The 27248-nt window shown below is 44.7% G+C and overlaps 9 protein-coding genes across 9 annotated transcripts; 6 read left to right on the forward strand and 3 right to left on the reverse strand.

Moving 5' to 3' along the window:
* Window positions 1-13: 13 nt before the first annotated feature.
* On the forward strand, window positions 14-2197 carry F4812DRAFT_442865 (uncharacterized protein). Its single transcript, XM_047935351.1, has one exon. The coding sequence runs from the start codon at window positions 482-484 to the stop codon at window positions 2042-2044; it is 1563 nt and encodes a 520-aa protein (XP_047786607.1). The 5' UTR covers window positions 14-481; the 3' UTR covers window positions 2045-2197.
* A 5570-nt stretch (window positions 2198-7767) lies between these two features.
* On the forward strand, window positions 7768-9850 carry F4812DRAFT_467951 (Pyoverdine/dityrosine biosynthesis protein-domain-containing protein; the record flags this gene model as incomplete). Its single annotated transcript, XM_047938718.1, has 5 exons — window positions 7768-7929; window positions 8002-8497; window positions 8550-8986; window positions 9067-9134; window positions 9214-9850. 5 exons carry the CDS (start codon window positions 7768-7770, stop codon window positions 9608-9610), a joined length of 1560 nt encoding a protein of 519 aa, XP_047786608.1. The 3' UTR covers window positions 9611-9850.
* Window positions 9851-10576: 726 nt separating this feature from the next.
* F4812DRAFT_442910 (Ctr copper transporter family-domain-containing protein) lies at window positions 10577-12175 on the forward strand. The gene is made up of 4 exons (XM_047935352.1): window positions 10577-11071; window positions 11154-11530; window positions 11602-11694; window positions 11757-12175. Exons 1-4 carry the CDS (start codon window positions 10913-10915, stop codon window positions 11803-11805), a joined length of 678 nt encoding a protein of 225 aa, XP_047786609.1. The 5' UTR covers window positions 10577-10912; the 3' UTR covers window positions 11806-12175.
* An 877-nt stretch (window positions 12176-13052) lies between these two features.
* F4812DRAFT_206402 (Prefoldin subunit-domain-containing protein) lies at window positions 13053-15333 on the forward strand. The gene has a single exon (XM_047930297.1). The coding sequence runs from the start codon at window positions 13149-13151 to the stop codon at window positions 14982-14984; it is 1836 nt and encodes a 611-aa protein (XP_047786610.1). The 5' UTR covers window positions 13053-13148; the 3' UTR covers window positions 14985-15333.
* Window positions 15334-16594, reverse strand: F4812DRAFT_206417 (CS-domain-containing protein). The gene is made up of 3 exons (XM_047930298.1): window positions 16450-16594; window positions 16151-16353; window positions 15334-16036 (listed from the first exon to the last, which is right to left on the reverse strand). The coding sequence occupies exons 1-3, from the start codon at window positions 16460-16462 to the stop codon at window positions 15686-15688; spliced, it is 567 nt and encodes a 188-aa protein (XP_047786611.1). The 5' UTR covers window positions 16463-16594; the 3' UTR covers window positions 15334-15685.
* Window positions 16595-16806: 212 nt separating this feature from the next.
* F4812DRAFT_442914 (CDK-activating kinase assembly factor) lies at window positions 16807-18972 on the forward strand. Its single transcript, XM_047935353.1, has 2 exons — window positions 16807-18501; window positions 18612-18972. Exon 1 carries the CDS (start codon window positions 17177-17179, stop codon window positions 18392-18394), a length of 1218 nt encoding a protein of 405 aa, XP_047786612.1. The 5' UTR covers window positions 16807-17176; the 3' UTR covers window positions 18395-18501; window positions 18612-18972.
* A 34-nt stretch (window positions 18973-19006) lies between these two features.
* On the reverse strand, window positions 19007-19760 carry F4812DRAFT_206386 (uncharacterized protein). The gene has a single exon (XM_047930296.1). The coding sequence runs from the start codon at window positions 19658-19660 to the stop codon at window positions 19202-19204; it is 459 nt and encodes a 152-aa protein (XP_047786613.1). The 5' UTR covers window positions 19661-19760; the 3' UTR covers window positions 19007-19201.
* Window positions 19696-22299, reverse strand: F4812DRAFT_206443 (ANTH-domain-containing protein). The gene is made up of 5 exons (XM_047930299.1): window positions 21982-22299; window positions 21675-21912; window positions 21407-21597; window positions 21229-21337; window positions 19696-21170 (listed from the first exon to the last, which is right to left on the reverse strand). The coding sequence occupies exons 1-5, from the start codon at window positions 22027-22029 to the stop codon at window positions 19861-19863; spliced, it is 1896 nt and encodes a 631-aa protein (XP_047786614.1). The 5' UTR covers window positions 22030-22299; the 3' UTR covers window positions 19696-19860.
* A 1565-nt stretch (window positions 22300-23864) lies between these two features.
* F4812DRAFT_442920 (tRNA synthetases class II-domain-containing protein) lies at window positions 23865-26962 on the forward strand. Its single transcript, XM_047935354.1, has 3 exons — window positions 23865-24466; window positions 24542-25602; window positions 25655-26962. The coding sequence occupies exons 1-3, from the start codon at window positions 24199-24201 to the stop codon at window positions 26843-26845; spliced, it is 2520 nt and encodes an 839-aa protein (XP_047786615.1). The 5' UTR covers window positions 23865-24198; the 3' UTR covers window positions 26846-26962.
* Window positions 26963-27248: the final 286 nt, after the last annotated feature.

A 27248-nucleotide genomic window follows, 5' to 3' on the forward strand; every position in this document is an offset into this window, starting at 1 on the left:
CTGTATGGCCACACTTCGTTGACATTAATTTTTTTTTAGGATTATTTCACATTGTCCGCCTGTTGTCATTGCTGGGCATTGTTGTGGACAACTACAATACTTTTGTCCTCAAAAGCCTTTATTCCCCAACACATGGATCGTCCCGCCTCAAGTGAGCCGGTCGTCCTTTGAAGGTCATGTTCTAGAAAAGGTATTATCAAGCACACAAAGCCATCACCCTCCGATCAAAGACATTGTTTTGAGCGTATATCTTCGGGCTGCGCCCTACTTCAAATCGGTTTCCGCTCATGCAAAGACAACACTAGGTTAAAAATCAGTAATCAGTTGTTTTCGTCGCGTCACGTCTTACTACTATTATACACAGTTACGATCACGACGACAACGACAACAGCAACAACAAATACCGTACCGTTCCAAGTGAGTAGTAATCCTATACCTACCTCTTAGGTACCTACCTACCTAAGGTACCAAGCCAGACGCGATGCCTTCTAATTCGGACAAGTTTTGCCTCGACCTGATCCAGTGCTGCATGCCTCGCCCCCGCAACGACATGGCCAACCCCGTCGAACCCAATAACAACAACAATAACAACAACAGCTCCTCCTCGTACCTCCGCGAGCGGTACAACGCCCAGGTCCGCCAGAACTTGGACCGCGGCCAGCGGCCCTTACAACTCCCGGCAAGAGTCGAGAACAACATCCCGCAACCCCCTCCGCACGCGCACACGCACACGCACTACGGACACGCTAATCCCTCCTACCGCTTCCCTGTTGTCGGGGCGGGAGGAGCGGTAAGTGGTGGCAGTGGCAGTGGCGGTGGCGGTAGTGGTGAAAAGGACCCGCGCAAGAACTGGTCGACCTCGAGCCTCGACAAGGCCGAGCTCGCGGGCCTCTTCGACACCGTGGCCGCCGCCCTCGAGCACGTGCGGTACGCGATCTGCGGGCTGGCGGGGCTCGCGGACCACGGGTTCACCGGGCGCGCGGTCACGCGCGTGAGCATCCTGTGCGCGGCGCACGCCAAGGACGTGGTCAAGGCGTGGCTCGCGGCCAGCGGGTACGAGGTGTATGCGGATTCGGTCGGGGTGCCGGTGCCAGCGGCGGGGTCGGGTGTGCAGAATAGGAGCAAGTATGGGTACGGGGGCGGCGGGTACGGGCAGCGGGGTTCGGGGGGTTCCGGGGGCAAGATCTGCCGCGTGCGGATCAAGTACCTGGACGAAGGCTTCGAGAGGCTGGAGCGCGTGCGGTCGAGGGTGAGCGAGGCATGGGTGCTCGGGCTCGCGAGCCAGCTGGATCACGCGGCGGCGGGGTATGTGGATTACTCGAGGAAGAAGGACAGGCGGGAGCAGCAGAGACAGAAGCTTCTTGGACAAAAACAAAGTCAAGATCACAATGAAAATCAAAATCAGAAAGGGAAAGAAGGTAACGTTTCTGCCGGTAACAAGACGAAGCAGGAAGAAGAAGAAAAAGAAGAGCAGGAAAATGAGGAGCAGAAAGACGAGCAGGCGCTCGCGACCATCGCGCGCGACGTCTTCTGGGTGCTCGACAAGGCGGCGCGCACGCACCACGTGCTGGAGCCGCGACTGCTCCCGACGCTGCTGAGCCGCGAGTTCTGGGAGCCGTTCACGAGGCGGCACGGGGCGGCGCGGCCGGAGATGGCGCGTGCGGGCATCGACGTCGCGGCCGTGCTAGCGCAGCACCGCGCCGAGCAGGCCCTGCAGGAGCACGACGAGATGCTGCGCTCGTACGGCGTCGATCCGTATTCCGACGTGGACTCCGTCGACGGCGGGGCTCCCGCCGCGGGGAAGGGCGGTAAAGCGGCCGGAGGGGGAGGAAGAAGAATCGTAGCCCAGCAGCCTGGTCCGTTCGAAGGCATGCACGCCCTGCACACGGGCAAGACGCTGTACACCCCCGGCCAGCAGGACTTCCTGTCTCCCCTGCCCTCCCCCTCGCACCCGCACTCGCATCTCCCTCCCCCCCTCACCAGGACCCAAAGCGCCGCCGAGCCCGGGACTTCTCCGGCGTCTCGCCGGTCGACTGTGCAATGACGGAGAAATTTATCACTTGATCTAACAACCATTATATAATAACTGTAAAGCATAAATGGATATGGGGCAGTACATTATTAGCATAGAGAGATAAACATTAATTCCGCTTATAACCTTAAATATTATAATAAACGTATGTTTTTTATTTTACGTAGTTTTAATTTGTAAAATATAAGGTTAAAAAATAAAATAATTATATATTATGGTATTATATTTTAAATTAATTTTTCGGTTTTTTTTAATATAAAATATTTTAATTAATTAATTGTTTTAATATTATTTATTAAATATTTATTTAATTAAAAAACTTTTAAATTTATTAAATAATTTTTTAAATTTAAATTTTATAACAATATAAACTTTTATTAACGTTTTATATATTATTATTTTAAATATAATATAAGTAATTTTTTTCTAAAATAATAATTTATAAAATTTTAAAAATATAAATTAAAAGAATTATTATTTATTTAAAAAAAAACTTTATAATTTTATTTATATTAAATAATAAATTAAAATAAGTATTTTTTATATATTATAATATAAATAATAAATTTTTTTAATAATTTATTTTTATTATAATAATATTAATGTAAATTATAAATTAATGATTTATACGAGTTAATAATTTATAATTTTACATTTTTTTATTTAAAATTATTATAATTTAATTATGGTGGTTATGTGACATCGGCGCACAGGCACCTTATCGGGGATAAGGTGCCTTGCCGCCGATACGGGAGGGAGAAACAGTGTACCCACTATTACTGTATAAAAGGGCATCACGCTGCTAGCTAGCTTCAGATAGATTCTTCCCTCCTTAGACATCATCAATACACCAGTCTCACCCCCATTGTTATTTGATTTACTTGTTTATTGCTTTATATTATACGTACGTACCTACCAACAAATTATAATATGTTAAATTAATTAATTATATAATTAACTTTTATTATTAAAGGTTTTTATTTTAATTTAATATATTTTTATAAATATTATAACATTAAAACGCTTAATAATATTTATTTAAAAATTATTAACTTTTTTTATAATAAAGTAATTTTATGTAATAAATAATATATAATTTTTATAATTTTATTTAAAATATTTAAAATATTTATTAATAAGTAAAAATAATTATTATAAATTTTATTATACGTATAAAAAGTTTATAAAATAATTTTATTAATATTATATAATATTTTAAACATTTAAAATAAATTAAATAATTAAAAGTTTAATAATAATATATAATTAATTTTAATTATATTAAGCTTTAAAATTACTTTATTATTATTTGAAAGGTATAATTTAATTATTTTAAAATTTACGTATATATTTCTTTTTATAAATAAAATTTAAAATACTTTATAAAATATTAAAAAAAAGTTTTATAATATATATAAAGTTATAATATATTAACTTTTTAATAAATAATAAATATATAAAAACATATAATATTATTATTATAATAATATTTTTATAATTATTTAAAATTAATAATTTTTTACAATTTATTATATAACTTTTAATATATTTATTATAAATTTTATTTTATTAAAATTATATATATTTTTAAAAATAATACTTTTAATAATTATAATATTAATTATAAATATAAATTATATTTAATATATTATAAAACTTTTATAAAAGATTTATTAATAATTTATATAATAGTTAAATTAAAATTTTAATTTATATTATTATTTAATAAAATTTGTAATTTAATTAATTTTAATGTAATTATTATTACGTTTTTATAATAAAGTATTAATTTTTTTAATATAAAAAATTTAAGTAAAAAATATTTATATATTTAATTTAATAATATATTTAATAATAACTTTTTTTTAAAAAAATTAATTTTTTATATAATAATATTATAAATTTGTATTATTAATAATTATTAATATAATTATATAATATATTAAAAAATATTATATAAATTATTAACTTATATAAATTATTAACTCGTGATTTACATTAATTATTTTTATTTATTAATAATTATTTTAAATATTTTAAATAAAATTATAAAAATTATATATTATTTATTATATAAAATTATTTTATTAAAAAAAAGCTTTATAATTTTTTAAAAAACAATAATATTAAAAATATTTTTTTAAATAAATATTATTAAGCGTTTTAATATTATAATATTTATAAAAATATAAATTATAAATTATTAACTTATAATTTATATTATATAATAATAATATATTTTTTATTAATATATAAATATATATTAAATATAAAATATAATTTTATTAAAAACTAAAATTATAAAACGCAAACACATTATATAAATAAATGCACTCGCTTAATTAACTAATACATAAAAATAAATTATTACCCACTAAGAAATTATTTTACATAATAAAATAAAATATTAAATCAAAATTCAATACCATCTGGTTTTTAGCAACAATCCCCTCAAAACTTTTTACTAATTTTTAACTCCGCCTTTTCACCTCGCTAACACTCGGTAAAAAGACGTCGTCGTCGGTATCTTGCCTTAGAAACCTCCTCAGTCATTTCCTCAATCAAGTTACATTTCCTTACGTTTGATACTCTTATTTATTATTAGGTGACATGTTCGCGGTTACTTACCCCACTACTTATATCTACTTCAGCATATTTACTATTCCAAAAATTATGTGCTATGTTCGCAGCGACATATAACTGAAAAGAACCCGTATAAAAACTAACGTTACTAACTACACCTATAAGTAATTATCAGGTGAGTCCTGGATTCTTTAGCTATAGCCTTGACATTGCCGGGGTTAACTTTCTGTATGTTTTCTATATTACCTAGCTAACTCTATGTTTATATGTCTACCTACGTGGTTACTTCACAAATTATAACTCAACTTATAAAGTTAGTTAAATCAAAATACTGTTACACATGGCTATTATAGTAGACTTAGCTCGGGTTACAATGATAGTTGAGTTGACCAATCACATATGTTGATATCTTAACTGCCAATTGCGCCGCTTCGAGCATCGCCAGCGACCGAGACGAACGAGCTAGTCTACCTGGAAGTAACAGCCGCAGTCACCGCAGCCGCAGCAAGAAGAAGAAGAGCAGCAAGAGCAAGAGCAAGAGCAAGACGGCGAAGCGGACCCGGTTCTTCGAGGGGCTGAAGCGTACGGCGAGCAACAAGTCGAGCGGGGAAGGGGGGTAGGAGTAGTCCGTCGTCGCCGTCTAGGAAGGGGAGCTTGGGCGAAAGGCTCGGGCTCAAGAGGAGGAATAGCTTGAAGCCGTCGGCTTCGGCGACGCGGGCGAGCTATGGGCGGAGGGATGATGATGATTCGTCGTCGTCGTCGGAAGAGGAGGAATATGACCAGGGGAGGCCGGTGTCGAGGTAAAGGTGAGTGTGTGTGTGAGTCGATCGATCGCTGGATCGGTTGGTATGTTACGTTACGCTACGCTACGTACGTACAACTAACTACCTCCTTACTACCTAACCTACCACTAATGTTTGATTTCCTTTGTGAGTTGGGAGTTGAATAAGAGAGTGTGCAAGTCAGTCGAGTCAGTGCTACAAGAGAGGTACTCTACCTGGTATACGTACATCCTAGGTTAGCACATAAGTTCTTTTCAGGGACCTAGGAATTATATCGATCGAATGTCTACTGGAAGTAGTTAATACCTACCTCATATATCACACATACCCATACGCTGATCGCTCATAGCATAGATAGATGGATGGTGCGTAATGAATCATAAATCTAAGTGGCATTATGGTGATGAGGGAAAGCGAGATATCGGTACGCAGGATGAAGGTCTACGTCCGTACGTACCTAATGTATGTTAAGCGCTAGATCATCGACATGACTCTCCTTCCCTTCCCTTCCCTTCCCTCGACCAGGGATGTGTGTTGAGGATCTCGAAGAATCTTCAGGAATATCCGTATCCCCGGTGTTTGCTTTTGTCTCGAAGTCGGAGCGAATAAGACCCCTTAGGTAGTCTCACTCATAGGTAGCTAGCTCACCATGGTAGGTATGGTGACCGTTAACCAGTCCGACCCGATAGAAAAAAAAAGCCTCCAAGAAAGCAAAACCACGCTTACAAATGATCTGTGTAGTAGAGAGGTTTCCCTTATATTGCCTCATATCATGCCACACTTGGCACTCAACATCTAGTCCGCGGGTGTTGGTGCGCTGTTGAATGACAGAACAGAACTAAGCTTTGTTTACTCTATATCAACTACACACATGTACAATATAGGTAGCTCTCCTAACCTACCTGGTGGGCAACCTTCGTAGAAATTAACTTGCAATGTGACAGGTGACTCATGCCGGTTATATACGGCCGGTGTTGCAAAACCTTATATGGTCCCCCTAATCCGCACGTCAAGCTGCAAGAGGTATAGACATCTACTCAAAGTGGTACCGCGGAAAGCAACGTTCTAAGCCGTCCGGTCTTCCGGCCGTCAATTACCTCAGGTAGATAATGCTAAGAAATACGGCCGGGTCAACGGGTTCTCCTATTATATGAAGGCTGATTGGCAACTCAGTAGTTAAGTACTAAAGGTCAGCCCTTGGTCACCCCAAGGGCTGACAAAATGCCTTAAGGCATTGAGCCAATCAGATCAAAGCGACCTTTCCAATCCCGACACAAAACCTTAGGTTAAAACGTAAGGCCGTTCGTTATATATGATATTATCCTTAGTCTCCGGTTAATTACCATTCGACAAGTACGCACATACATAAACAGCCAAAGAAAGCCTTAATAAAGCAAATAAGAAAAAAATGAATTACGCACGCAGTGAAGAAGAATGCTGTAATTTAGCATGTAGGCATCACTTACACATCCATAGGACGAAAACAGTTCTATGCCCTTAATTTGTACGCGGAAACTTTTCGTCTCCCCCTTTTTCTTTTTGTTCTTAGCGCTCCCTCCTAGTCAAAAGGTATCAGCGTGGTGAAGAGATCTCCGAGGAAAATGAGCAATGATATTGTAACAAATAGATTTGTGTGTTTAAGGATGAACCCTACCTAGGTAGGCGTTCGGTATCTGAGGGACCCGACGGAACGGTGACACGGCACCTAATTTAGAATCAGCAAATTGGCGATCTGTCTCATACTAACTCATACTAACTCATTCTATACACCATCTAATCAACCCACTGCATCCTAGTCTAGGCACGTATTCAGACCGTATTTCAGTAGCTTTTCAAAACTTTATCTCATGTAAACATAAGCTGAAAGTCAGACCGTACCCTAACCCTTATACATGTTGTGATTCGACGCTTTAAGGTTTACCTAGCTTAGGTACCTATTCAACGCGCAACGTAGCTATAAGCCTGATTTGTGGTCTTCGGCTGTACTATTTCGATCGAGAAAAATAGCTCTTATGCTTATATGTTAGTTCAGATGTCATGGGTAAGAAACGTTGCACGACTATTTCTAGAGCCTGTTGTTATCTAGGGCGGAAACGCCTTCTAGCACGGTCTTGAGTAGGTTTTTTTTTGTTGGAACAAGCTAGGACGATTTGGTTCCTTCAAGGTTGACGTTGAGAAGTGAATGTATCCGCGGTTACATAAATAGAGTGAGAAGGAAAATATTTGGGAGAATCGAACAATATATATTTGGGATATGTACCCCAGATCCCAAGGCACAGTCATGTTCCGCTTTTCGAGCCTTGCATCTTGCATCGCCCCTACATACGCGCATCACGGAATTAGTCAGCGGGAGTCACCTGTCAACCCATCATGGACTTCCCTCAGGAAGGAGAGTCGATTTATTATCGATTGCAGGCTGCATTTTCTCGCGACTTGTATGGAAATCTGTTGCACTGCACAGGATCACAGGAAGCCCGTATTAGACGGAACTGGCACACCATAAGCCCCGAACTCTGTACTTGGAGTGGTACCGTTAATGTAGAGAAGACTCCTTATTACTTCGCTGAACTAGGGGATGACTTACACGGTTTGCAATTATACGAGCTTTATCAATCTTCTAACGCATCATTTACTGGTATTGTCCTTGATAATATTCCCGACCCCACACATGGTAAGAGAGAATTCGAAGCATTCTTCAGCCGTCTACTCCTTCGTCAGGCCAACTTTGCTATTAGTTATCAGTCTAGCAGTCCGGACCCTTCTGACCTTTATACCGAGTTGGTAACGGAAGAACTAGTGTCCTTGTTTGACACATATCTTCGATATCAGGGTGAAGATGATAAGTGGCGAGACTCCGGACGAGGCTATTTCAAGGAGCGTGTTTACCATTTTACCTCCCAGGGACGGAGGCTCGAACTTTGTCTCCCTGCTTTCCCCTGTAAATCATCCAATACCGACAAAGTCACGGGTAAAGACCCTGACCGTGGCGAGGAGCTGGCCCTGGAACGTCTTCATGGCTTTGTCGAAGCTGTCGAGGCGATATACAGCGCAGGCGCTAAGCTCTGGATAATCAGCGATGGACATGTTTTCAGCGACTGCAGTAAGCTTCTTTTTCGCCCCTAGATCTGCCGCATCGTGCTAAGTGTATACAGTTGGTGTCAACGATAAAGACGTTGACGCGTATTGTCAGAAGTTGATTAAGATGAACCGAGAGATTGGCTTTAGAAGGGGCAACACGGACCGAGTAGGGTTTAAGTCCCTTGTCGATCTTTTCGAGCTAGAAAAGTATAACAGTTCATTGAAGCTCGCAAAGATTGACAGCTTCGATATTCCAGTTATCAACCATCATGTACAGACATGGATAACCACGGAAGCTGAGCTATGCCGACGCCTGCTAATGGCAGGATGTCAATCGCAGAAATCTGCGCTCCGAGCTAGGATCGAGTCCCAAGAGGCGGGAGTCCTGGCTTTATATCGTGGATTTTCGCGGTTTATGCTTGAGGATTTGGAGCTCCATCCGTTCACGCGAACGATGAGCCGCTCGAAGCAGAAGAAACTAGCGTCCAAAGTGGCGTTTGAGATGATTATGGTAAGATCTTGCTCCCTTGTTAAATTTCCCCCCTAGAGCTGCATGAAGTAACGCAAATCAACTAATGGGGACGATCGTAGAGGAACCAGGCATACTCAAATCTTGTGGAACTCCTCTTCCCAAACCACATTCGGTTATCAATCCATGCGTAGGTTATCCGAACTCTTCCGAGACATCGTCGTACCGATCTTGAAATACCCGTAAAGCTAATGATGTGCACCCCTTAGACACAATAATGCGGGGCCAAAGTTTGGTGTTCAGCTCTTCGACCCCAAACTTGTCAGGGCAATTGAATCGCTTTCGCAAAATAGCAGCTCCGTGACTTCTCTGGACCTATTACACATCCCTACTCCTTGGCATAACTGTGTGGCAAAGGTCGCCGGTAGCGAGGTTCTGTATGTGACTAAGGCCAAGGTAGTACGGGAAGCACTTGCTAGAGGAGAGATGGTAGGAAAATTGGTTACACAAGAGGACAGATTCGATCCCAGCCGCGGAGTATATTTCGCTTTGCATGATGCTAGCCATAGTGGCATCGATATTCGGATGCGAGAGGCGATTAAACGGGAAAAGATATGTTTAGAACCCTCGAAGAGCGACAAGTCCAGAAAGGGTTGTACATCGTAAGTGAACCAAATTAACCTACTAATTATATTTTGACGAGGTATCTTAACGGACCGACTTGAACTGACTTGAACTTTAAGGCTGATGGTTGCATCCGCCTTGTATCAGCCACCTCGTCCATAACCTTTGGAGTGCGACACCGATTACGTCCTCATCTGAGCTTGTGATTCGACACTGTTGTACATGTGCTCTCTAGAGCAGGTGGATGAGACTATGGAACTTACCAGGGCTAACGGCGAAGGTTTCGCTTAAGAATTCCAATAGGGGATCTGAATATGGGTTTATTTTTGAGGAAACTTGATAATTAGTTGTCTTGCATACGCCTTGATTCCTTGAATAGTTTATAGACAGTGTTTGAATGTTTTAATGTCGGCCGTATCAGTAAGGAACCTCATACAAGATACCTTCGGTAGGCAGTATCATTCATATCAATTTGACTGTAGTTTGATTTGAGACCTTTGTCGCTTGTAAAAACCAATTAGACGATATTGATAGCCGAGTAGGATTCTGGTTCGACGATGGTGAAGGGAGGAGGGAAAAAAAAGAGAAAAAAAAAAGACAAGCAACAGCTACCTAATCACGACTAGGCAAGGTGTAGGTACCTCCCAAGGAATTTAAGACCTTGGGATGCACCCAAGACACGCACTTGCTCTGTTCTACGACCAATAGCATTACTAAGAGGTACTTATAGGTTAGGTAGGAATGTAAGCCGAATGTCGCAAAATGGTCGTAGTTTCCTTCTAGGTAATACCTACCTATACAGTGTACTATGTAGGTTTGCAGCACCATGGTATGATGGTTAGGTGGTTAGGTGGGCCTTACGGCCATAACTTGCTCAAATGTGCTCCTGGTTCAATAATAGGTACCTACCTATCGCACTCATTTTGTATGCCAAGATACCAGCTGTTGGGAACGACCGGGTCGAACTACCTTTAAGATACAGCTCGTGTGGTGACACAACAAGGGTGACTACATCTTATATAATTCCTTCAGTGGGAGAACGGTCAGACAGAAAAATCATAGGTCATGGCAACCATAAATAATTAATCTTCGACCTGTCGGGTTTTCCTTGTCAAACGTGTCTTCCCGTTGTTTCTATTAGATACCTACTCCCTTAAACTCAAATTTCTTTTTTTTTATGCTCGCAGGGTTTAAGATTTGCTTTCTATCTTATAAAATTACCAACAGATAATAACGACAAACTTGGCGCTTGCCCTTAACTCGACCTAGAAGTTTCATCTCATCGGATTAGCATCTCCGTTCAAGTATTGAAATTTTCAACTACGAAGCCACTCGCATCAAAAGATGGATATATCATCGTCAATTTCGTCGATGATGTCGATGTCAATGTCGATGCCAACGTCAACGTCGACTACAACTGGTGCTGCATCAACCGAAACTGCCATGGCGGGCATGGATAGTCATATGGATATGGGTATGGGTGGGAACAGCTGTCAGATCAACGTGAGCATATTCCTCTTCATAATATCAGGATTTGACTTTTGAATTCAAAATTGAGGATTGCTAACCGCTACTGCATGGCTAGATGCTCTGGAACTGGTACACCGTCGACGCCTGCTTTATCTCTTCCTCCTGGCACATTACCTCCAAGGGAATGTTTGCAGGTTCTTGTATCGCTGTGATCCTTCTTGGGATTCTGCTGGAGTTTCTGCGACGCTCTGTTAAAGAATACGACAGCTATCTCATCTGTAAGAATGTTGGCAAGGGTCTCGTCGTTTCCGTTGCCAGTCATGATGACAACGAGGATGGTCGCACTTCACCTAAGTCTGGCCAGACTGCTGCTAACGGATTGTCCTCGGTCTGTCCATCCTCAAGCAGCGGATATAGGCCCAAATTGTTCGAGCAAGCTATCCGTGCCTTCCTCCACACTGCTCAGTTCGTGGTGGCGTACTTCCTCATGCTGTAGGTCCCCTAACCACATATTATCACACCTTAGCAGATATGAATTAGTAGAGTTAATAATGTTACATTAGGCTTGCTATGTACTACAACGGTTACATCATCATCTGCATCTTCATTGGTGCCTATATCGGTAGCTTCATCTTTCAGTGGGAGAAGCTAGGAGGGTAAGTGATTCGATAATATTCTGAGTCCATTCGCCCCTTTGAAGGTCTAACAATTATATTAGTGCACAGCAGACAAGTGCCGCGAAGGAAGCTACCGTGTGCTGCGGTTGAGATACCTGCGAAACGAGAACAACCAACTTCCGAGCGAAGACAATACGATGGCCACGAGGGGATTAGGTGGATGAGGGCGGATACGGGGTTTGATTTCAATGGCGACGCGTTATATACCATTTAACCTAGCAATTTAGGACATAATAATACAAGCACGAGACTTTGAAATGACCCTTCTTGGAGGATTGGCAATATTTTGTAATATTTTGAGCTGTTTGAGGCTTGCGGTTAGGTTACATGAGTTACAAGCTACATGTAATGTGGGGCTGCAGACTGGCAGACAGAATCGCGTCAAAAAAGATGCTCCCCTTAGCCAGTACCTAATATTTCAAAACTCTTATTTTCATTACTAATAACGCTTTAACAACATAACATATTAATTTAGAGTGATGTTATTTCAATAGTAGTTAATTTCAGCCCCACTCTTTGAAAAAAGCGGCAGAAAATAGAGATTCCCCCTTATCTACCTATTTTACCACTTATCATCAACCATTAATAGCTTTTGAGATACTGCATGCATCTAATCGAGGCTTATATTATTAGAAAGCTCCAATTAAGGCGAAACTGGATATGTAACTTTGATATGTTATATCTTTTGATTGAAGAGGATAGGATAGTCAATTAAATGTCGATGTTTCGCGGAAAGGGGGCGCTACCACCACTTATACCTACTTGGAAGTATTTACCTGTGCCTTTGCGCTTATATAGCTTTTGAAATACCGTATGCATATAATTGAAATCTATATTATTAGAAAGCCCTAATCAAATTAGAACCGACTATGTAATTTCCATATATTAGATCGTTGGATTCAATACGATATAATGGTTGATGTAATGGTGTAATTAAGTGCGAATAAGGAATTTTTAAGTAATAAACCCTTTTGGGCAGGCGGTAAGAGAGGCGGTCCTAGAATTAAACTACTATTAAAGTACCACTACTATTGAAATAATATCACTCTTAATTTAATATATTTTAAACCTGCAGAATAATCCTAAAGCTATCTTATAATAATTTTCGATGTTATATTGACCTAGAATTGACTTTTTTACATTTAATTGAAGTTGTAATAGTATAATGGTACTTGGGTTTGGGGGTGGGGCATCTTTTTCGACGCCATTCTGGCAGATAGGTACCTAATTTGAAGTTACGGCTCCAGCGCCGTACCACGTGACAAGTGGAGTTCAGCCTCATTTATTTTTTTTAAGCCTCTGAGCTTTGGAATGGAACAAACTCCATTTTTCTTTTTCTTCAGCTAATCAAAGATCACTTTCTCGCTCTCTCACTTTCGCATTTCGCCTCCGCGCAATCATTCATCGCCTATCACCGCTCCTCATTTTTCAAAATGGCTGCGGCTAAAGACAGTTTCCTCGACCTGGAAAGGCATCGTCAGAAACTTAAAGAAAATGTCACGAGACTTTCTAATGCGCTTGACCATTGGAAACAATGGAAGCAAGAGTACGAAACGCTGCGGGCTGATGTAAAGTCGTTGCCATCAGTAGCTAGTCGGAAAGAGCTGCGAAGCACCCGGGAAAAGTTTAAGGGCGAATTGTTAAATGAGAAGGAGCTCGTTGATATCTTCGGGCGTGACGACTCGAAGAAGCCCGAGCAGATCATTAGTACGCTCACTAAAAGATTGGACTATGTTTCCAAGAATATCGATACCCTTGGAAAGCAGCGCGAAGACGCTGAAAATAGACTTGCCGCTGTAACAATTGTTGCGAATCCAGACGCGACTGACGAGGAAGGTCTACCAATCACAGAGATATTTGAGGAACTAGACGATGACGACAACGTTGTCTCGTACAGTCTACGTACCGCAGGAGATACCCAACCCCAGGTTCTTGAAGCTCTTTGGAAGGCGGGAATAACGGACTTTTCTACTGATTCCACGGCGTCGCCTGGAACTTCGAATGAGGCTCAAGATGGCAAACCAGCAGCCTCGAATGGTGATTCGAGTACATCAAGCCAGCAATATCAAGAGCCTCAGGTAGACACCCCATCGAACCGGATTGCAGATGATTCGAAAGAATTGCAAGCTGAGGAAAAGGCACAAGCAAAATCTGCATCTAGGAAGAAGAGCGTAACGTTTAGTGAAGACACAAAATCTGGAGAAGATCCTGAGAAGTCCGAAACTGCGAAGAGGCTAGAGGAAATTCTGCAGAAAGCCAAAGATCAGCAGAGTATAATATCAGACCCCGTCTTCCCTGCTGACGAATCTATGGAAGATGCCGCTCTCAGGGAGGATATGATTCGTTATAATAAGGAGACAATGGAGTTTGAGATGGCTCCCATTGTAGCCGAGTTGCAACTAGAGGAAGGATCTACCGGCGACGACACTGATGATTATAGTGACTATGAAGAGGAGGATGACGAAGATGAAGATGAGTGGGGTAAGACTAAGCTTACCGTTGACGATGACTGGAAACTACGAATGCTGGAACTCAAGGAGCGGCTGAGCAACTATTCCTTTGATAAAAGCCAGGCGGAAAACGACGAGGATGAGATGGTGGAAGGCATTGGCCGTATCAGTATCAAACGCGAAGGCCAAGATGCTTTAGTCGACAATGTCGAAAGCGAACCAGCGGTTCCCCCTCAAGCTGATAAGCAACTGCTGGCACAAGACAAGAAGAGTGTGAGATTTGCCCAAAGTCTTGATATAGCCGAAGCACCAGCGCCAGCGCCAGCTCCGAAGCAAGCTTCACAAACAAAAGCGAAGCAGCAGCGCGAGATAGATCCACTATCGGATGTGATCATGGAGCGTAGCGGCAAGGCACCACCACCAGTCGCGGCGCCAAGTAAGAAAGTATCCCGATTCCGAAAAGAGAGAAACAATGGAATACCTATAAATGCAACGCCTGTGGCATTAGGTGGTACTCTTATTCTACCGGACGTCCCTGACGTCCCTGCGCCTACGCCTTCAGGACCGGAAAACCAGACTCTGGCGACCTCCGTCTTGGAGCACGAGCCATCCTCGGTAGTGAAAGAGCCAGACGAATTCGATGCTAATCTGCTACAGAAGCAGGCTACACAAGAGTACTATAAGATGCGTAACAAACTCATCTACCAACAGGGCGGATTCATGAAGGAGGACGAAAGTCCTATCCAGCCGCTAGACGAAGAACAGGGCGGCCCGAAGCGGCTGAGTCGCTTCAAGGCGGCGAGACTAGCTAAATCTTAGAAGACGGACGATTTACGTCAACTCGACCTGAGTGGGCGACTTGCTTGATTTTCGGCTTATTCTACGAACGATTTGCATTTATCGAGCTGCTATTCTCTTGATTCCGTGGGAGATTATTATGTGCTCCGGATGAATCTCATAGGCGAAATCCACCCGTCAGCTTAGCAATTGGCATGTAGACGACAACTCGCTTTGGTCGATAGGTAGCGTCAATGCATCATCCTATTACGGCCAATACATCTTGAGCTCGCAGAAGAGTATAACAAAACAATTGCAAGCCGTTACAAGAGGTAGGTTCGTTCATGCTATGTGTCTCTCACGTAAGTAAGTGGTTTTCTTGATATTTCTCATTGTTCATTCTCTAGTCTCTCGCGAACAAAGTCGCGAACGGAACGCTTGTTAATCTGACAATTGATGCGTAGCGGCTACCATCTGCTATGTCATTACTAGCGATTCCAATATCAAACTAAAAAAAAAAGAGCAGGGCTCTCTGACGCCGCTACCCTGGATTTTTGTTTTCCATGTTCTGTGGTTTCGGCGATTCGTTTCACCCTGCACACTTCCTATACTTCCTTGATACTTATATATACATACCTATAGTTATAGGTTAGGTTAGAGGTAGTTAATAAGATGAGATGTGGTTTTTCTTTTCGTTTTAGAAGCCATCCCTGTACTCGTCATGCTATGTGATTTTCCCCATGTTAATTTATCTTGGCGTTGGTAAAATCGAGCTCGGGGTGCTGCTCCTGGAACTTCTTGAGGATGTCGGCCTTCTTCTGCTCGTCGGAGGAGGGCAGGCCAAGCTCCTTCTGGCGCTGGTCGTACATCATCTTCTCGACCATGCCGCGGGTCTCGCCGTCGAGGTCGCTCAGCTTCGAGTTCTCGGGCTGGATCTTGGTTACGTCGATCTTGGGCGCCGTCGTCACCACGTGCGCCCACCACTCCATCTTGTTGGCCTTGTCCAGGTGGATCTCGATCGTCTTGCTGCCGTCCGGCGCCGAGGTCAGCGTCCAGGTCGATTCTTCCGTGAGGATCGGGTGCGGGAGGTCGCCCTGGGGGGGATAAGTTTTTAGTAAAGATGTATGTATGTATATATGTATGACTATAACTACGACTTTGACTTTTGCGCTCTCGCAGTGAATATGTTATGTGACTTGGGTACGTACATCGATAATAGGATCTTGGCCCTTAATGCCGACCTTGAGCTTCTGCTTCTTGATCTCGACGACGAGGTCCCGGGCCTTGAGGTTTCCGGGGACCGTGGCGTTCACGTCGAGGTCGGCGATGGTCTGGTTCCATTTGTAGGGCAGCGCAGCCTGCTCCTCGGCTTCCTTGGCGCGGGCGGCGGCTTCTTGCTCGGGGGTGGGATCTGTAAGGCGAGTTTGTTAGATGTTAGTAGTAGTTAAGAGGTAATAATAAAGAATGGAAATATATTTAGCGATGTATACGTAAGATACGCGCGTACCGTTGTCTGTCATGGTTTATAGTTTCGAGGTCTCGTTATGAGTTGTTATTTGTTATTATGGTTTTCTTTTTACGGGTTTTGGTTAGGAGGTAGGTAGCTGAGCTATAAGTTTGAGTCGCAGAATCAGTGAGAACGCTAACGAAGACGTAGAAGCTCATATGTAAAGCTCCATGGAGGGGCAATTAATTTGGGTAGTGGGGCAGAAACCCCTGCTGCTTCTAAGGTAGAGCTGGTAGGTACCTAGGTAGACACTCCCATTCCAGACCAATAGCGACCCTGCAGCCTTATCGATTTGGTTAGGTTGTATTGTATTGTTAGGTAGGTTAGGTACGTACTTCGTTACCTAAGGCAAATTATCTTTGAAAGGTCAACGGCTAAAATCAAAGTTTAAGAGCTCCTCAAGTTGCATTCCTTCTTTTTTACCTACTTGAAAACGATAACGCGTCCCATGGCCGTCGTGGTGAACTTTCTCCCTTACAGGAATTCAGACCGACACTTACTTATCCCGTTGTCGATTACCAATCTTAATCCTCGCGAGACGAGACCCGAACCCAAATCAATGACCACCATTTAACTTCGATTCCTTTCATCCAGCCACCGCTCTAACTTGTCCTCCTCACTTCTTACCCAAATCTACCTCGGAGGACGAGAAATTCATAGGCGATCGCGATACTTACCTTAGATACCTGTTATCCACTAAAATACACTCGCCAATACATAAGGAACCATGTCTCGAAAGCACATAACCGGCTCCACCACGGTGCGCTCCGCCGCCGAGCCCTCGTCGCAAGTACCCACGGACATCTGCCCCGTGTGCACGCGGGTGCGGTACCTGAACAAAGACATGGAGTTTCTCATCAACCCGGAGTGCTACCACCCGATGTGCACGAACTGCGTGAGCAACATCTTCGGCAAGGGCCCCGCGCAATGCCCCTACGCGAGCTGCACCAAGACCCTACGACAGCGCGGCTTCCGCACCCCCTTCTTCAAGGACCTGCGGGTCGAGCGGGAGGTCGACGTCCGCCGCCGCGTCCAGGCCGTGTTCAACATGGCGCCCGAGGACTTCGTGTCCCTGCGCGACTACAACGACTACCTCCAGCAGGTCGAGGACCTGACGTTTGACCTGGTGAACGGCGACGAGAACGACCAGAGGAATGCGGAGCAGAAGCTGCTCGCGTACGAGCAGAAGCACAAAGACGACATCGAGAAGAATAGGAAAAGGGGGCGCGAGGCGGATTCCCTCCGCAGACAGCGCGAGGCTGCGGAGGCGGAGGCCGCGCGCCAGCGCAGACTCGAGGAGCAGCGGGGGGAGGAGCGCGCACGCGCCGAGGAGGCGTCTATCAACGCGGAAGTCATGGAGGCGCTGGAGCGCGGGGAGCCGGGGACGGCGGCGGAAATCCAAGCGCGCATCATCGCGCAGAAGCGGGCTCGGGTGGCCGAGATCGCGGGGTCGCGCTTTTCCAGCCTTCTTGGCAACATCACTGCTACCGCCACTACTACCACTACCACTACCACCGGCGGCATTCCCGGTTCGGGTTCGGGTTCGGGTTCCGATACGCTGCTCTCGATCCGCGGGCTCAAAGACAAAAACAAGCGCGACGAGGACGCGGATTACTACTTGCGGCCGTACGACGCGTTCGCGGGCCTGGACCTGAAGCCCACGCGGTACGAGCTGCGGGACCGGTACGACAACCCGTGGCTCGAGGACGCGCGGACGCGCGACGACCACCGGGTCCCCGGGTACAGCGCGCGCGAGTACGAGGCGCGGGCTATGTTCGACGCGTTTGCGGGGTTGGGCGTGTTTATTGCGGAGGAGAAGAAGAAGGGTGATGATGATAAAGGTGGTGATGGTGGTGATGGTAAGCGGAAGGTAGTGGGGACGGTGGTTGCGGTGGAGGGGGCGAGGAGGATGGTGGGGAAGGTTGAAGAGGATGTTTTTGCTTAGGAAGCACGAAGAAGAGGGAGGCTGTGTTTGTGGAGGGAGGTTTATGCGGCGTGAGAGGGAGCAGGAAGTGAGGAATTTCCAGCCCAATATCGATCTTAATTATTATGGTAAGCCGCTTGGTTTTCCCATCCCCATCCCCATCCCCATCCCCATCTCATCCCATCCCATCATCTTCTATTTCCCTGCTGGAGTTCTTGGGCTCAGGTTTCGGTTCCAGGTTTAGAGAAAAGGGGGTAAGGGGTAGCGGTAGACGATACATGGACGGTGCGGTGCATATTGCCCGTCAGCGGCGATGATTATCATGTGTTGCGTACTTAATCTATACACAAGTACAGAAATACCTACGCACGCCAGACTAGGAAGAAATAAGGAGGACAAAGAGTCTGGTAGAAAAAGTAGTGCGCTTTCGATTTGCATAGCGACGGCGTTTTTTTCAGGTACGGTGTTCCCGGCATGATGGGGGATTATAACAATTATAAGAATAAGAATAAGAATAAGAATAATGTAAATAGAGACAACTGCTGCATTGCGATGCTACTGAAAATTTAAAAATACATAAATAAAGAAGTAAATAATCATATCCTAGCTATAACTATACCCCCGCCGTTCGTGAGTATTTGTTTGTGTATTATTTGATTTTCATCTATCTTCTTTCTATCCATCCATCCATCCCACTACACTATTTCGAACAATTGAGACCTGACTCTGCAACCTTACCTATGAAAAGTATAAACCAAGAAAAGTGCAGCAGTCAGGTCAGTATAAAGGTGGTATACAGGTAGCCATTACGCAATAACTAGCCTATTATTAAACGTAGTTGAACTCAACAGCCAACAGCCAACATGGCATAGATAATACAGGCGCATGAAGCAAGTAGCAACGTAACCTCTTTGACAGTCGACCATTGCATGCATGCAAGTTGCTTTGTGCCTCGCGATTCCACCCAACTAGCCCATCTCTCTTTTTCTGAGGGTAATAAGTTAAGTAACTGGTAGTAGTAATTTTCCTCTTGGAGCAAAGGTAGATCGAAAATGTATTTTCTTTTACAAGAGTTTCCCCCTTCCCTTCCCCTCTCCCTCTCCCTCCGCGGATACATACCCGCAATGACGAATCTTCGCTAGATTTATTTAATTTGTTTATCGCTTGCCGTCTGCCGCCTGTTCGCCTGCCTCTCCTAGTAGCTTCTAGTTGGAAACTTTCCCCTCTCTTCCCCGTCTCCTGAAAATAAATCCCCACCCTTTTCTTTCTCTTTCTTTTGCTCCCCATCCAGTCTCAAATAATTATTGACTTCGCCGAGAAAAGAAAGAAAATAAATCTCACGAAATCCTTAGCGTAACGCCTCGCTCTATGCGTTTCTGTGACAAATTAGGGACCATCCCAGCACGTGATTTCGGCCCTCATCTTCATCTTCAAAGCCATCAAACCCCCCTCCCCTCCAACATGCATCAGGTACTCGCGTTGTTTCCCTACTGCTGCCAGGGTGTCTGTGTAGCAGGTCGAGGGAATACCGGCATAGCTTCGAGTTGGTCCAGACCCCCGCCTATCGGCTGCTGTCCATGCTGCCACCCCATACCGGTCTGGTGGTTTACAAAAGCGCCTTGTCGGAACGGGTTTGTGCTCCCAGTAGGTTGTGGCATAAGACCGGCGCTAGTCTGGGGCCTTTGTGGCTGACTCTGAGGCTGATTCTGAGGTTGCATTTGTTGTTGCCCGAAATTTCTAGCAAATGGATTGGTGCCTGTAGCCGTTGTTTGTATGGGTGCTGCTGGGGGTTGCGACTGGAAAGGCGAGCTGGAAGGGGGATTAGAAAAGGGGGTAGTAGGTTGAGGAGAAGATCGTGCAAAGGGATTGGTATTTTGTCGGCTCAGACCGCCATTCTGAGGTTGGGGGTTAGTCGGCGAGGCGAAAGAGTTATTAGGTGCTCCAGTAGGATTGGCCATCAACATTGACGCCCTGAAAGGATTGGTTATCTGCTGGCCAGGCTGAAGCCCTGTCTGCATAGGCGGCGATAAAGTGCCAGGTTGGAAAGATGGAGCGGAATTCTGAGGGATAGGAGGAAGGCTACCCGGCGAAAAGGGTTGAGGCGTATATCCGCCAAAGCCAGCACCGGTAAAATTCGGCTGTATCTGGTTTGGTACCTGCTGCTGCTGGGAGAAAGCGCCAAGATTTTGTTGCTGGAAAGGGGTATTATTAGCTTGAAAGCCAGTCGGCTGAGATACGAAACCGTTGTCTTGGAGCTGGCCTGTTGGCTGTACTGCAAAGGGCGTGTTCGAAGGCCAAGGGTTTCCTGTAGACATGGGCAGGTTCGCCTGGGCAATCTGCAGTTGAGGGTTCGGCTGTACTGCCATTGGGGTTTGGTTCTGCTCGATCGAGTCGAAGAAATCGATCAGATCTGGGTCTGGTCCCCTCGTCGCCTGTGGCGGCTTGGATGAGGATGAAGTTGAAGATGGGCCATTCGACTTTGCGGCAGTGGCTTTGGAATCTGCGGTGCCCTTGTCAGGTTTCGACGACAATCCGGACCCGCCCTTCTTCTTAGCCTCAAGCTCAGCTAAGTACTGCCTCCGGTGAATCTCAAAATCAGGATCTTTGAGATACTCTTCTAATTGTCGCCTAAGATTAATAGGGGCGTGCTTCAGCTTGGGAACTTCGACTCTAGTATGAGGTTCCCATTGTCGCGCCACAGCAAGATATTGTACAACATAATCTGTTTGTTTAGTGAAATTTTGATAAATTTCCAAAGCCCTCTCCGCGTCTGGCTTTGACATTTCAAAAAAGTGCCCTAGAATTTATTTAGCCTCTAAGACGTATATATCGCTTATTGGTATACTCGAGCGCACCTAAGATGTTGATCATAGCTTGGTTCAGTACCTGGAACAGTGCTAATAAGTCCAATACCAAAAGTCGGAACACGGTAATAGTAATTTCGTTCTCGGGGTCCTCGAGAACCTACCGCAATGTTAGCACCGACGTCGCTCCTGAACTATGAAAGGAATGAAGAAGCGCATGACAACATACATCACACTTCAGCAGAGCGGTAAGCTGATGTTGAACCACCTCTGTTTCCCGGAGTAACCCCTTTTCAACCGAAAGCTTCTCAAGTCGCGTCTCTTTAGCTCGGACCCAGTCCACTCTCGTATCTCTGTATGCGCGTACGCGTTCCGCGAGGTAGCCGGCATAGTGTCGTATATTGCGCCCCTGAATTTGCGCTGCCATGCATGTCAGAGATATTCGCCTCGAGATCATGGGCTCACATAAGCAGGGAGATATCTACACGGTCACTTACCATCGGTGAAGGAGCCGATCGCTAGTTGGCTTCGATGTTTCGCAAGATATGCTAATGTGGCATCAGGCGAGCCTTCTCTGATCATCAAATGGATCGTTATCAAGCTCTTGAGTACTACAGTCCATGTCGAATCGCGTAATCGAAACTGCAATGCCCGAAAAACCTCCCCTACTCCCGCTTCTCCTGCGTGTGTGGCGACAAGAATATGCTCGATATATTTGGTCTTAGGAGGAGCGGCCTACTCGACAACATTCGTCAGGGGTTAGATTGGCAAAGCTTTCGAATGCCGCGTGAGGCACGGACTGACCTTAATCTTGGTGGCACCCTTCACAGACTTCTCAAAAGAACTAGACATGATGACGATGCTTGGTGAAGACCAAGCGAAGACCAAGCGAGGCTTTCGGCTAATCTGTTATGGGGCGTGTTACGTCGGGGTCAAGTATTCGCCAGTATCGTCGGTATCGTGAATCGGCGATGAGTTTGAACAGGAGCGCCGAAAGGTATTTGTAGGACTATCTGTCAATGTTGGACAAGCGCAACAATCATCATCGGGGGGGTGCGACGTCGGGGTTGTTCAGGTTTGTGGTAAAGCGGAATTAAGAGGAGGAATTGAGAGGATCGATGGACTAAAAGCAGACTCAAGTTTCGTGGACATGGACGGGTTTGGCTTTCGTTACGGCTGTTCCATTTCGGATGGAGAGGGATGTTTTTCCATATGGCTACTAATACATTTAAAATATCTAATTTCGCAAATGATTGACTCTTTGGTGTTTTATGTCGTTTGATGTTTTAGTCGGAAGTTTCCCGTCTTATAGTTTTTAAGAAGGCTTAGGTACCAGGTAGGTTAGGTAGGTAGTTATAGGAGGTTTAGAAACTTTAGAGAGACTTTGGAGAAATGGGAGTTTTAGAAAAGAGACCAGCCAAAACCAGCCTCAGTTGTAGGAAACGTCGGTCGGGACATCGGGCTCCTAATCTAATTTTAAGGTTTGGTCCATCATCCATGTCATCTCCCACCCACTCATTATCCACGTTACTATGTAAGATATGTAAGTACCTCTATCGATAATGTGAATAAATGGGTACCCCCTGCATGTACTTATACCTTCTTTATCCCTTCTATACGTAATTCCATGGAGATACTAAAACAGGTATTCATATAATAAATAATCATCTAGATACGTGCGATGTCATTTAGTATGCGATGCGCAACGCGGAAGCACAAATCTAAGTATACGTAATGTTAGGTATCTATCTAAAGGTACAACACCTTTAGGTACCTAACTTGTAGGGGCTTCCAAGGTTTTGGTACCTTGTTGACTTTGGTTTGGACCAAACCTTCATCTGTACCTAACGTAGGTACCTTTGGTGTAGCATTGGTCTAATTGATAGCTATGAGGTCATACCTCCTGACACTCTTGGAAAATACGGCAACCGGCACCGAAGTACCTAATGAGCAACCTAGATTTCTTATATTAACAGCCTTAACAGTTTTGACGGCAAGTGTTTACATAAGATTGGAAGTATTTTCTTGTATTTATATGCTGCATGCAAATAAATACCTTCTTCGCGAGCATTAATCGTTGTATAACAACACACGTTACAACATCATGGTATCTCGTTTACACATTGACAAACACTAACAAAAGATCATGAGGAGAAAAGCGCATGGAATTATTTAATTATCTCTCGCGTACCTAGATTGGTAAAGCTATTATATAAAGACATGTTGAGACTAATAAGATACGATAACAATGACATGGGATCGAGGAAAACAAGGTGTAAAAGGGAATGGGGAAAAGGGAGAAAAAGAGGAGACAGATCAAAACCTTCCAAACTACCAAACAGTAATCAGAGTTGCTGTTTCGCGTCCGATGTAAACAAGGTCCAAGGTGTGTCGAACGCTCATTTCATGATTCCAACTCTTCGCTGCAATAGAACCGCTTAAGCCCCAAAAGGGGAGAGTTCTAAAGCTTTGAAGAGAGGAAGACATCATATAGTACACGCAGCTTTCATCATCTGCGATATTAAAAGTTAGCAATATGTTCCAAATATGACGGAAGTTAAGACGTTTAATCAGATAAACTCACTTTTATTTGAAGTGGAAGGATGAAGAAGAAAGGAAAAAAAAAGAAGTTCAAAAATTTGGCGGCTAAGCTTTTCTAGAAAATGTATTATTTTTTGCGCCGGGGCGGAATTGGAATTATCCGTTACAGCCATCCTGGACCTGACCTAAACCGTACCCGTACCTCGGGATCTACTACGTACTGGACCTGTAGCCTGTAGGTTAGGTACCTAGGTACCTCGATTATGTACCTGGTAAATCTGCATGTTTGTACCTAGGCCATGTGGGGACATCTTCTCTTCCTTTCCTAGGGCAGGGAATAGGTATAGGTTAGGTAGGTACATAGGTACATACCATTTTTTATCCCATCTCGATTTACGTCTCAACTCACCAGTGGTATGTTGTTACAACTTTCCACTTTTTTAAGACAGACAATACTCTAAATGGTTCCGTGAGAGATCAATGGTTAGAATGCTCTCAGGCTATCTGCGGAGGACTGCCATAAGATGCATTCCGGGCATCAAAGGACAGTCCCTGCCACGTCGATGCCAACCCATTTTCCAACTGGGACATGCAAGATCCCTTCATGAAGAGACTTCTAAACTCACAGATCCTGAACCCGTACCTACCGAGTCCGAACCTGCTGAACCCCAAGCTCATGATATTCCTCAAAGTAGCTCCAGTATAACCCCTGATCCTAGCGACAAATGGACAACTTATAACAAGAATTGTAAGACATCACAAGACAACAACTACCTATCCTATATCTCTTATACATCTTGTAGTAACTAATACACATAAAAAGTCGTCAATCTCCAGCGTATTAGACCTACTCCCGCTTTCGGCTATGTGGCCGGACAGGAAGTGGTTATTTATGGATTTATTGGGAATCGAAGGGACGTGAGCTCCAACTTGAGCTTCTGTGAGATCACTAACGCGTATGACTTTGGTCCCCAGAATCATGTTCAGATTGTTTCCAGCTGGAAGGACAACGGGTCGCTGCAGCAGGTCGCTCATCTGGACCTGTTAAGTATACCACACTTCAGCCCAGTCATCGTGACCGGAACCCTCCAAAAGCCCCCCAAGACTACGGTCGCGCCTGGGAAGCCGCAGAGATGGGACCTCAAGCTACGAACCATACATTGTCTAAATCCCTTCCCGAAGGATATCATTGTATCGAAAGATGCTGTGTGGCCGCCCACCCAGCGTCATCTGCAGTTGCGCTTCGATCCCCTTCTCCGTGATAGGTTAAAATTACGAAGCGCCCTACGGAATGTCATCTCAAAGCATCTCGTCTCCAAGAGTTTCATAGAGGTAGAGACGCCCCTCCTATTTAAGTCTACTCCGGAGGGCGCTCGAGAATTCCTAGTCCCAACGAGGCGGCAAGGTTATGCGTACGCGTTACCGCAGAGTCCACAGCAGTACAAGCAGATGCTCATGGCGAGCGGCGTCACGAGGTATTACCAATTCGCCAAATGCTTCCGCGACGAGGACCATCGTGCCGATAGACAACCTGAATTCACTCAGCTCGATATAGAAATGGCATTTTCCGATAGCTGGGATGTGATAAAACTCGTTTCGAGCATCGTCGAAAGAATTTTCCTTCACCTTCATGAAAGATGGTCCCCAGTTGAGGTCAACGGCATCCAGCATCCGACTTACGTAGGCCCGGAAGAAAGCAAAAAGAAAAGGAAAGTAAGAGATGAGGACCGAGAGGATTCAGATCTTCCAGGTGTTTGGGATGGGTTAAAACGTTATCCTAAACTCGAATTCAAGGACTTTACGAGGATGTCATATAGCAGGGCAATGCAGCATTATGGTACCGACAAGCCCGATCTACGTATAGCAGCGCCGTACGTCACAGGTGTAAGTTAAGCATTCCTAGTAGGACTTCTCTTTCGTATGCTGACAGAGATAGATCCGCGGTACATCTAATTTGAAAGTCTCCGAGGACTTCGTCAGACAAATTACGGGCTTGAAGTACCCATTTGTTGAGTGCTTCAAGGTTCGCCTTGATGCGTCGCCGCGCAAGGCCAGGGAATTCATCCGGGACTTTATGGATTCTCTACCTAACCTCACCACGGTTAAGTTGAGTCCGGGATGTAGGCCGGCTGTGTTTATCTATGATTCCAGCAAGCCACTCAATGGCTTGGCTGCTCTAGGACACGAATGTGCTCAAGAATTTGAAGCGTTTGCGGAATCGGAAGAGAGCAAATTCCATGGATGCAAGGACGGAGACATCATTATCTTCCACGCACGGAAGCGAGCTTTATTGCATGGAAGTTCCACTGATTTAGGTAGACTTCGAAGCGCTATATACTACTCTGCCGTAGAGCAGGGTCTCCTACCCAAAGACAACTCTTTCAAACCGGTCTGGATACGTGAGTTCCCGCTTTTCACACCGAATGAAGACACTGGGGACCCAGGCCAGGGAGGTACCGCGGGATTCTCCTCGACCCATCATCCCTTCACAGCTCCTCTTTCACCTGCGGATTTCTTCTCCGCCAAGGACCAGCCTTTCCAGGCGAAGGGCGACAACTACGACCTGGTGATCAACGGCGTGGAGGTGGGCGGCGGGAGCCGGCGTATCCACGTCGCCAAGCACCAGGAGTGGATCCTGCGCGACGTTCTCAAGATGACGGACGAGGGCATGGCCCAGTTCTCGCACCTTATGGAGGCGCTCAGAGCGGGGTGCCCGCCTCACGCCGGGTTCGCCTTCGGGTTCGACCGCCTCATGGCCGTGATATGCGACGTGCCGTCCGTCAGGGACGTCATCGCGTTCCCCAAGAACAACAAGGGCGAGGACCAGATGGTCGGTAGCCCGGCCAAGATCACGCCGGAGCAGCGGAAGACGTATCACCTATTCCAGGACTCGGAATCGGAATTGGAGTCGGAGTCGGGGCCGGAGCCAGAGCTAGAACCCAAGTTGGAGTCTAAACTGGAGCAGGATCTAGAGTCGAAACTAGAGTATAAACCGGAGTTGGAGTTGGAGTTGGAGCCGGAGCCAGAGTTGGATTCGCAGTGGGGGGAGTCGCAGTTGACGGAGTCGCAGCCGGAGTCAACGCCGGAGTCAAAGTCTGGATCAGTGCCAGCGACTTACCTAGAGTAATCCGAAGATCTATTGTAGCACCAAGTGTACATATACATTAAAAAATACTGATCTCTCTTCACCTGTTTGTAACCTGTTTGTCTAATGGCTACTAGAGTCTTAAAAGCCCAGGAGGACACGCAATTTATGCAATATATACCTTAGGTAGGTAACCTAATGCGCTCAAGATGAATACCTATTGTAAAAACGGTGAACACCTAGCCAGACGCTGTATTCAATATCGATACCTATCAAGCTTCCTTCCTTCTCGCGGAGCAGTCAATCTTCCAAAGCCTGCATAACAGGAGGTAACTAATATGTTCCTTCACTCCTAGCCATACGAACACTCCTATTCATTCTCTTAACAATCTTACCGCGACTTCCTTCCATAAGTTACCTACCTAGGTAGATAGGTACCTAGGTG

The sequence above is a fragment of the Daldinia caldariorum genome, assembly GCF_022478825.1.
Source record: "Daldinia caldariorum strain CBS 122874 unplaced genomic scaffold F4812scaffold_20, whole genome shotgun sequence".
NCBI classification, from domain to species: Eukaryota; Fungi; Ascomycota; class Sordariomycetes; order Xylariales; family Hypoxylaceae; genus Daldinia; species Daldinia caldariorum.